The 10900-nt window shown below is 41.4% G+C and overlaps 1 protein-coding gene across 1 annotated transcript; it reads left to right on the top strand.

The window, feature by feature from the left end:
• The first annotated feature begins 1831 nt into the window (after positions 1–1831).
• LOC123187386 (uncharacterized) lies at positions 1832–10246 on the top strand. Its single transcript, XM_044599239.1, has 24 exons — positions 1832–2217; positions 2366–2437; positions 2740–2783; positions 2870–2981; positions 3308–3379; positions 3835–3897; positions 4410–4487; positions 4567–4659; positions 4746–4865; positions 5071–5154; positions 5332–5547; positions 5639–5686; positions 5979–6233; positions 6417–6511; positions 7413–7657; positions 7989–8057; positions 8143–8207; positions 8403–8572; positions 8677–8755; positions 8840–9095; positions 9202–9247; positions 9594–9702; positions 9802–9864; positions 9995–10246. Exons 1-24 carry the CDS (start codon positions 1915–1917, stop codon positions 10073–10075), a joined length of 2838 nt encoding a protein of 945 aa, XP_044455174.1. The 5' UTR covers positions 1832–1914; the 3' UTR covers positions 10076–10246.
• Positions 10247–10900: the final 654 nt, after the last annotated feature.

Below are 10900 nucleotides of genomic sequence, written 5' to 3'. Positions count from 1 at the left end.
GATAGTTTTCCTAAAAGCCCAAGTTAGAATGAATAATAATATTAGCCAGTTACTTGCCTAAAAAACACAAAACGCGGTACAAATGCATGGGTTCATCATGGGTTTTCTAATGGCTAATGGTTTGTTTGAAACCTTAAAACTGGCACGTATACTCATCCCTACGAACGGATGTATGCACACCTTATTTTATGAGCACCTATGAGAGATCGAGGTTACAAATTTTGGGATTGATAGACAGCACAGTCACCTCGTAGTCGATAGAAACATCGTCTCCCACTAAACAGACATTGTCAAAAAATCTAGAATAAATCAAGGAAAATAAAATGAACCAGTTACCTATTAAAACAAAACAAAACAAAATGAAGCCGGCTGTTTGCTGACAAAAGAATAATGGAAGTGTCTATTTTAATAACAGGGATTCATTCTAGTAAAATGAAGTAGGTAGCCCCTAAAAAAATATGAAGTAGGTAGCATATAGTGTATGAATGCACAGTCTACAGTTATTACTTGACCCTCCAAAAGATAGTCAATTGTTCATTTTAAAGGATCGATGTTGGTTTTGTATGGTAACGGAACTGTATAAACATTACATTGTGGGTCGGCAGAGTATATGCATGGATCTTAACTTTGCATTGCGAATGTTGTTTTTAAGAGTCTTTGCCTTGCGAGCTTAAGCCCACAAACTTGGTCAGCACTTTAAAGAAACATGAAGATGATGCAAAGCGTTTTGGCAGTGGCCATGGTTTAATAGAATCGCAAGGGTTTATGTCAAAAGCAGGTCTAGACGGCCAAGTAGGACAATTATGTCGCTAGCAATTGTAAGTGGAGCACCTTAAAGAATCTCGCCGATTCGGCACTTGTATACGCATACGCGACTAGTGGCGTTTGTCTGCCTTTATTGCTTGGACTATATGCGGTCGTTTATCTCTTTCTCGTAGGTAAAGCAATGCAATCCATTTTAGGCCTCGTTCAGTTTGGAGGATTTCACATGGGAAAAACATTGGGATGATGATCCCAGAGAAAAGTTTTCTGTAGACACATTCAGTTTATAGGAAACGAGTACAAGATTTTCTCAAGAATACTGTATTTATTTTCTGTGTTTTTGGAAAAAACTACACTCCACTCAAATCTCATTTTATGTGTTTGAAACAGGACAAATCAATTCTTTAGGATGGCAACTTGGCAAGTGCCATCTAATTCCCAAGTTTTGATTTTCTCCAAACACTAGTTTTTTTTATAAACACATCCTTTATTAATTAGCTACAATAGTAGCATCTGATACAATTAAGGGGATGATAGCCGACGGGGGTTCATCCATCTATACATCAGGAGGATTGAATCTAGCTAGACTAGCTAATTCATGTGCTACCTTATTATTCTCTCTAAAATAATGCTCATAAACAATATGACTGAATTCTAAAGACATGAAATAACAGTCATCAAAAATCGCACTGGCTACCGAAGCTGAGTAGCCTTCTCTGAGCGCTTCAACCACATTCGAATTATCTGAATTCACCTCAACTTTACTACATCCAGTTGAGATGGCGACCCAAGCTAAAAATAAGTGGAATTGGGTTTTCCGGATTGATTCAGATGATGCTAAAGAAAAGATTCAGACGGCCAACGAACGTGATTCCTGAAAAAACATGATTACTACTCGTACGTGTCGTCAGCAGTCTTGTAGTGGGTGTAATGATAATCCTCGGAAAACAAGAGCTGCCGTTCGGAACGGATGGGAACACAACCACCACCTGAACGCGGCCCGGCGGAAGCGACAAGCCGGCGCCGGCCGCGTCCGCTACAAAGACGACACGCACACGCCCACATCCCTCTCCCACTCTCACTCCCGCCGGCTCCCACCACCGCACACGCCCTCCATCGCTTCCCCATCCTCCGCCGCATTGCGCCGATCGCATGCTGCTCTCCCTCGCCCCGCCCCGCCTGCTACCCCGCCTCCCCTCCCCGGCGACCGCCACCGCAACCACTGCCCGGCCCCGCGCCCTCGCCCTCGCCCCGCGCCGCGCGCTCTCCTCGGCCGCCAGAACCGCCGCTCCTCCGCTCCGCGCGGTGGTCTCCGAACGGGCTGTTGACGGGATGGCGCCGGCGGCGGCGGGGCTGGAGGGGCGGCCGCTCCGGGTGGGGCTCGTGTGCGGCGGGCCCTCCGCCGAGCGGGGCATCTCGCTCAACTCCGCGCGCTCCGTGCTCGATCACATCCAGGTCAGCCCTTCGTTTCCAGCTTACTGTATTTATCACTCTAGTGTTTAAGGTTTGACTGCGTTCGGGTCAACGCCTGGTCACTCTCTTCTTCTTCTTCTTCTTAAAAAAGTTAAATTGTTGCTTGTCTGATGAGGAATGCTGGATGCAGGGTGAGGACTTGTTGGTGAGCTGCTACTACATCGACTGTGGCATGAACGCGTTCGCGATCTCGCCAGCCCAGGTGAGCTCACCATGTGTTCAGCTGCTCTTGTTAACTCCTTAGCTGAATATTCTGTCATTGGCTGCTTGCTGTGGTGTCGATTTGTTTGTCCAAACTGAATCCGGTGATGCGTTATCTGAACCCACCATGATTTCTTTATACGCAAAATGATCATACAGCAATTCCGTTGGTTGGATTCTGATTAACAATTACTCCTACCTACTCTGTTTGGGTTAATTTAGATACCCTCGTGAAAAAAAAGTATTTTGTTGACTGAAGCACTCTGTTTGTAAAATGACAGCCTCTCATGTTTTACTCCACAGCTGTACTCCAACACCCCTTCCGATTTCGATTTCAAGCTTGAAAGGTGAGCTTACTGCCAGGGTTTATTTCTTTTCCTTGCTAATTTTAGCCCATTTCAAATTGTTCAGTCTCAAATTTCACCGCCTACAGTCTAGCACAAGAATTTTCCACCCTATCTGAATTTGCGGAACATCTTGCTGCCAATGTTGACATTGTCTTCCCAGTGATACATGGGAAATTTGGTGAAGATGGTGGTATTCAGGTTTGTAGTTACCAACGAATATTAATAATGCTTTACATGCAAACAAAATAAAATGCTGGTACCACGGTGCATGTTGCAGATTTTCAGTTTGTTTCAGCATTGCACTAGCATATAGTGCTGACTGTCTCTTAGTTATTTTTATGAGAATTTCACATTGCTGCTGATTCTTGTTGATGACAAGATGCGAAGGCCTACCAAAAGGCAGCATACCTGCAGTATAGAACTTAATATCAATTCATCAATATTTACAAAACTCAAGTACTCAGCAGAAAATTTAGTATTTGTGAGGTTTTATATGTTTGCCATGTTTCTATCAAAATATTCAGGAGCTTTTGGAGAAAGCAAATGTTCCATTTGTTGGGACGCCCTCTAATGAATGCCTCCGTGCTTTTGACAAGGTATGCTTTACTAATCATGACATGGAGCCACTTGGACCATAAGTTTTTTTTTGTATCACCCTAAATAGTTGCTCAAGGCTTCATGTCTTGTTGAGTTCGGTTCAGTTGAGTTCCCCTTATTGTGCTTTCATCATCCTTCAATGTCATTTTTGGTACTTGGACAGGGAAGGCTTATTCCAGTGTCATCCTCAACATTTTCTAGTTTAACAAACATACCCGAATTATCTCATGAAATGAGTTTGCAGTATTATTACGTTTGAGTTTGTCAGAATAAAAAATTCCATTGCATGAAACAAGTGGATTTCACGAAATGCTATCTGATGAGCAGCTTTAATGTATCATTACTGTCAACTAAAGGTTGATGACAATGTGAAATTGTTTTGTATATTCACTTGATATGAACAATTCCAATTATAGGAGTGACCTGATTTCATGAATCTTGAATATGGCTGCAGCATAATGCATCGCTCGAGCTCGACGCTCAAGGTTTCTTAACAGTACCAAACTTTCTTGTAGAGGTAAAGCTTCTTTCTGACTGTGTTATGTACACAATTCAATATGTATTACCTATCTTCACTAACAGTTCAGCCGCTCTTTTTATAAAATATTTATGTAAGGCATACAAGGTTTAGTACACACAGTATGTAGTTTATAAAGAAAACAGGTAGTAACACCCTGGAATTTTTTAATCATTCAGAACTCTGTCTCATGTGCTTCTTTTTTCAGAAAATAAGGGCACTGAATCTTAACAAACACTTAGGATAAACTTATTTTATTTTGTCTTTTGCAAAAGTACAACGGTAATTATGGAAGACAAGAAGTATCTCTTTATTATAATCCAAAAATCAGAAGACACGATGAATTCTTGTGTCAAAATCCATGATTTTGATTGGACTTCAGTAATTTGAAGTGAAGTTTGCAATGAATGATTTGTTAGGAGGTACCTTATGTGATTACTAATCATGATGCTCTTCTGTTGGCGCCTGACCATGTGTCCTGCATGTGTCACCTACGGGCTATGACAAAGTAGAAGGATAAATTGGCTAAGTCACAATTGGAGGAATGGTTTGGAAGCATCAATTTGAATAAAGAAAATGGCAAAGTGATTGTACGTAAAGATGCCTTATTTGAAAATTTATTCCTTAAATTTTCTTTCTTAGCATGTAACTCCTCATGTGCATACACAGGTCAAACCTACGAGAGCTGGATCAAGCATCGGTGTAGTTGTCGCTTATGGTGCTAATGAGGCAGCTGAGAAAGCCGAGGGAATATTTTCAGAGGTGCCTGGTAGTTAGTACTTACTGCCATTGTTTCTTAAAGAGAAAAAAAGTGTGCCACCTAATCTGATATCTCAGATGTCTAACAGGGAATTGATGATAAGGTTATCATCGAAGTTTTTCTTGAAGGGGGCTGTGAGTTTACAGCCATTGTTCTTGATGTTGGGACAGCTAATAATAGTGAGCCTATCGTTTTGCTTCCAACGGAAGTAAGATTTGTATCATTTTTTTCTTACCTCTGCTTTCCTATGGTCCTTGCTCTTTAACATGGTCCAACCAAAGTCTGGTTTATATCAAAAGAAGTTGTTCCTTATGGAGAGAGTTTGATCTCTAGAAACTCTGTAAGATGTGCAGAAAGAGTGAAAGACTGAACTAGTTTCTCCCCCCCCCCCCCCCCCCCGCCCTTTTCTGCAGGTTGAGCTTCAGTCATCAATTTCTAGTGATATTCAGGAGGATACAATATTTAACTACCGTAGGAAATACCTTCCAACTCAACAGGTATTTGAAATAAGGACCACATATTGCTATGCAAGTGATTGAGTCATATACATGCACAAGGGGCGGATGTTTTCTGTCAACCCTTGTAACTTAGCCTGCCAAAATGAGACATTACTTTTTTATAACTTATCTCATGTGAATAGTTCGTCTATGCATTGAATATTGACCCCTTCACAGGTTGCTTATCATACACCTCCACGGTTTCCGGCAGAGGTGATAGATTGCATAAGAAAAGGAGTATCCCTTTTATTTCGCCACTTTGGCCTGCGTGACTTCGCTAGGATAGATGGTTGGTTCTTACCAAGTCCTGCTACTTCTCTGCCCTCGTCTGAAAACGGTGTTAAATTTGGAAATACAGAGTATGGTGCTGTCCTTTTCACTGATATTAACTTGGTAAGCATCTTTAGAAAATTTCCTCATGCTTAGGTTTGCAGCACGGGTTGTGATTTCTAGTGTGACATATGCTGTTATCCTGTCTTAACAGATAAGTGGGATGGAGCAAACCAGTTTCTTATTTCAACAAGCTTCAAAGGTATCGCTGCTAATACTCTGTACTTCCCACATCCAAAATTTGGCAGTTTCAGTTTCTATAAATAAAAATCAATTCAACTAGGTTACATGATTTTTCCTCGTCTGTGTGCACATTTTCTGACTGCTGCACAACACCATTGAGGGTATTTATATTTTGTAAATAATACGCAGTATAAAACATTAGCCATCAATCATCGTGGAATTACTGCAAGTAAGTGTTGGACATTTACATGTGTACATATATAATGCTTGATCTCGACGCTAACTTTGGAACAAAAAAAATCATTTTTCAGGTTGGATTCTCTCACTCTCGAATCCTCCGTACAATTGTTCAGCGTGCTTGCTCACGTTTTCCTTCCCTTGTTTCAAGCAATAATGCATGGACTGCTTTATCCAGAAAAATGCAATCTGCAAAACAAGCAGAGATAATCCAAAATGGCACATGCAAGCAGAAGGCATTTGTGATATTTGGTGGCGATACTTCAGAGCGGCAAGTATCTCTTATGAGTGGCACAAATGTCTGGCTTAATTTGCAAGGGTTCGATGATGTAAGATCTCTAGCTTCCTAGTATATAATCACCTAATTCTTGACCGCCATGGTGTTTTCATTCTGATGCTTTGATGCATGTTTACATGATGGCAATCAGCTCATGTTCAGTCTATATTTTGTTACCATTATTCCAGTTTCATGCTCTGATGGTGTATATTCATTTCTCTTCTGGCGCCTTTAGCTTGATGTGACACCGTGCTTGCTTGCACCTTCAAGTGGATGTTCTTCCCACAACCAAGATCTCAGCAAAACTTCACGCGATGTTTGGACACTACCGTAAGTGTTTCTTCCACCACCTGGTTAATTGTGGGACATGAATCTTTACCTGAACAGACCCAATAATCCTATTTTGAGTCTTGCGTAGTGCAGTTTCTAGTTACTGTTTGGAAACAGAGAATTCCAACTTTATTTGCTATAGTTTATTACTAAAGTACTTATGTTACTTTCATCTTAACTGATTAACCTAATTTTGATTTGTTTCCTGGGCATCTATGGCCTGAAAGGGACATTCATTTCATATTGAAGAATGCTATTCAGTATTGGTGTGTTGAAAACTACTATTTTGACATTGTATATTGGCTTGAAGAATTAAGTTTGTCTTGCATTTCAGTCTTGGATTTTATAATTTTGGACAGAAGATGGGTTATCTTATTTACTTGTTACATTCTGTCAGTGCAACTGTGATGCTGCAGTCATACCCCATATACCCAGGGTGGACAGGGTGGGGCGGGCACGCACCCTGGGATTTTCCATTAGCTTATATCACAACAAAATATTATAAATAGTTTTAAATGGACAATTCCACTGCTGTCCTGCCCTGGTCCATTGGGCTAGATCTGCCACTGCATATCCCTGTATCTGCCACTTTAATTACTAGTAGTCAGTATGAAAAATGTGGGACGAACTATGGGATGAAATAGACACCCATATTCAAGTTGTGAGACTTGAAGATTGAAGTTTGTGGTGCACTAGATGAAGTATTTTGCTTCGAGTTCACTTCTCATATTTTCAGAAGCATAATGCTGGTCCTAGTTTTTGGGCGCTTGAGCCCAAACCAGAATTCTGATTTAACTGTGGGCATATCCAACATCGGCCTTTGTTCAAGAGCAAGATATTTTCTTGCATCCTTCCTAATTTTTATAGTTCACTGAAGCAGTAGCCTCTTATTGTGTGACAGATATTCTTTAGTGTTACGACATACCACTGAAGAAGTTCATGCTGCATGTTTCGAAGCAATTGAACCAGAGCGGGTTGAAATAACATCTCGCTTACGTGATCAAGTAATGAAAGAACTTCAACAAGCATTAAGCAAGCAAGATTGGTTTGCGGGCTTTGACATCACTGATGAACAACCTATCAAATACTCCCTGCAACAGTGGATTGATTATGTTAAAGAAGCTAAAGCTGTAGTGTTCATAGCAGGTATTTTTCCAATACATATTTTTGTAGCTAATCTTCTAGCTTTCTAGGCATAATAATGTCCGTCTTTTCGTATATATATGTACTTATGAACTTATGATGGATGCGATTAACTGTTAATGAAATTTGATATGAAAATAGGAATAATATTTCTGGATTTTTTTGAAAGAAAATTCCTGGAACTAATGAACTCTATTAATACTTACTTACTTCTATCACAATAAAACCAAAAATAAGTGGTAAGGCACATAGTGAAAATACAGATGTAGAGGCCAATGCTTCAACACCTATGCTTTCTTTTTTGTTGGTTCAATACCGAATATATTACATGTAGTTCATGGTGGTATTGGGGAGGATGGCACCATTCAATCGCTATTGGAATCTGCAGGAGTTCCTTACACAGGTGTGATCACAGCTTGTAGGATACATATACGTCTCCAACTCTAAGAATATAAAATTATGCTAATATCAAAGTTCTCTTTGTGCAGGGCCAGGACCAATAGCTTCTAGAACATGCATGGACAAAGTTGCAACTTCACTTGCTGTTGATCATGTATGAGCCTTTCAGGTCTTCTTTATAGGAATTCCATGCTGATTTTTTTTGGCAATGGCAATGTTTGATATAATCCATGCGCAATTCATTAACAACGCAATGTTTGCTTGTTGACTAGATTTGTTAGAGCTGTACTACTCATGCTATGATTGTGGCCTTGTGAGATGGTTCACCAGTTTCCTTGTACTTGTGCAGTTGGCTAGTTATGGCATTCACACTATACCAAAGGATGTAAGAGCAACAGAAGAGCTACTAAAGTCATCTCTTGTTGATATCTGGAATGACCTGAAAGCAAAATTACAAACAGAAACGGTATGTGTGAAACCTGCTCGTGATGGATGCTCAACTGGTGTGGCAAGATTGCGGTGAGCATTTCATTAAGCTCCTGTTCACTTGATGTTTTCCAACTATTTAACATGAAACTTTGGCTGTCTTACGCATAGCTCATTAAGAAACTATCTGTTATCAGATGTCCAGAGGACCTAGAAGTCTATGCAAATGCGCTGAGGGGAAAGCTTCCGCGTCTGCCTGCTAACTGTCTATCCAGGGTACCAGAAATTCAATTTGGTAACTGATTAAGCCAGAGGAACTTGATGTTAAGCTGCATTTTTACGTTGATCTATATTTGCTAGGCACATGGAGTTATTGAGATGCCAGTCCCTCCTCCGGAGTCACTGATATTCGAACCATTTATCGAAACCGACGAAATTATTATCTCAAATAAATCAAGGAATGATAGTACCCGCCATCTGGTATGGAAGGGCGAAAATGAGTGGCTTGAAGTGACTGTTGGTGTGGTCGGCAAACGTGGGGAGATGCATTCATTGAATCCAAGCATCACAGTCAAAGAAAGTGGTGATATTTTGTCTCTTGAAGAGAAATTTCAAGGTGATTAGTCTGGAACAGGTCTTTGAAGGTTTACATTGGTCTGTTCAGAGTCGTATTGTCTTAAGGCAGATTGCTTATGTGCTTTGCTATATGCTGGTACTTGCAGGTGGAACTGGAATCAACTTGACACCACCTCCGGCAACAATTATGAGGTCTGATATTTGTTCCTGTTATCAGTTCCCTTTTTTTTGTGTGTGCAGTGGATTTCTTTACCAACCGACTGGAATCTCTCCCATACTTGCTCTGTTCCCACATGATTTGATGCGATTGCTTGCTGCTGAAATAGTTCACTTTTTTGGGGAAATACTCCCTCCGTTCGGAATTACTTGTCGCAGAAATGGATGTATCTAGACGTATTTTAGTTCTAGATACATCCATTTTCGCGACAAGTAATTCCGAACGGAGGGAGTAATAGTTACTGAAGATATATTTTTATTCGAGATGAACATAGTTCCAGATTCATCTCTGCATCATGACTCAGTATTTTATCATCTGTAGTGAGGATGCGCTAGAGAAGTGCAAAAAGTGTATCGAGATGATGGCGAACACATTGGGTTTGGAGGGTTTTTCACGCATCGACGCATTTGTTAATGTGCGTAGCGGAGAGGTACCACTTCTCTCTTCCATATTTGCGCAGTTATAAATCGAAGAAGAAATTAGCTTAGCTGTGGTAACTAATCACTGTTCCTGCATTTTCATCCTGAAGGTGCTGTTGATAGAGGTGAACACCGTACCTGGGATGACTCCGTCCACAGTTCTGATTCACCAGGTAAGCTCTTCTGCCCACTGCTCCAGAAACTACAGTACTATCTATTTACACTAGCTGCTCCTCAATCCTCACGGCCATGTAAAACCTTTCACCTTGTAACATCTGTGTGCTGGTATCGTCTCAAACGCAGGCACTCACGGAGGAACCGCCCATCTACCCCCACAAGTTCTTCAGAACGCTCCTCGACCTGGCGTTTGCAAGGGCAGACTAGCTAGATATACTACACAGTAGTGCCCCCAAGGTCTCTTGCCAGATGAACTCGTCCATTTCAGTGCAAATAAGGTCGTTTTTATCACCATTTATCGATCTGTATCATGCAACTGCCAATGTATGCAAGTGACTGTTATGTCGGTGTGAAAAACCGTGTGAAAAGTTTGTGTCATCGCGCGAAAAGTTGTGTGAGAATTTGGTGTCCGGTCGATAGGCGCTCGCCATCTCAAGGCGGGCAGGTGACGTAATTGGGTCGGTGTCGATCCTTTGCGTGCCATGAAGTTGATTGACGTCTCGGGTTGGCGAATGGTGGCCGCACTAGCTCACTCGAAGTCCACCAGGGGCATAGAATAGATAGTTGCTGGGCTGAGGACTCCACATCTGTGGAGCCATCCAGCAAGGTGAGTGTGCCAAATAAGTGCACGGTCGACAACGAAAAGGCAGCGATGGATCGAAAGCGTGCGCGTCCGCTTTCGGCTCATACTAACTTTCGGAAATGATTTCTGATGAATTGCTTCCACCACATTGAGAGCGCCTTTTCGAAAGAAAAACAATAGCTTTTGGAAGAAAATATCCAGAGTGCGGTCTGAGTTTAGTAAGACCCAACTAGGAGTTTACCTAACTGCTGAGAGCGATGTATGTAGGTTTTTTTTACTGTGAGATTGCTTGCCACATTTCCACATGTCTCGTGGACACGATGTTGAATTAGTAAATTACCTTTGTGCGTCAGTACGCAATGCCACAAGTGAGAGGGGGGAAAGGCGAAATGGTCAGGGCGCATCTCATCCAGGGTAAGAAATGGAAGGCACGCTTTCAGGTCTTCAAA

The sequence above is a fragment of the Triticum aestivum genome, chromosome 2A, assembly GCF_018294505.1.
Source record: "Triticum aestivum cultivar Chinese Spring chromosome 2A, IWGSC CS RefSeq v2.1, whole genome shotgun sequence".
In the NCBI taxonomy this organism is placed as follows: Eukaryota; Viridiplantae; Streptophyta; class Magnoliopsida; order Poales; family Poaceae; genus Triticum; species Triticum aestivum.
The sequence above is the reverse complement of the archived record's forward strand: the minus strand, read 5'-3'. Positions and strand labels throughout refer to the sequence as shown.

Bases quoted from the DNA above. Each gene is read 5' to 3' on its own strand.
- LOC123187386 (XM_044599239.1), top strand. From the start codon at position 1,915: ATGCTGCTCTCCCTCGCCCCGCCCCGCCTGCTACCCCGCCTCCCCTCC. The intron at 2,218-2,365 runs GTCAGCCCTTCG...TGCTGGATGCAG, and splicing joins CCGTGCTCGATCACATCCAG to GGTGAGGACTTGTTGGTGAG. The intron at 3,380-3,834 runs GTATGCTTTACT...ATATGGCTGCAG, and splicing joins GCCTCCGTGCTTTTGACAAG to CATAATGCATCGCTCGAGCT.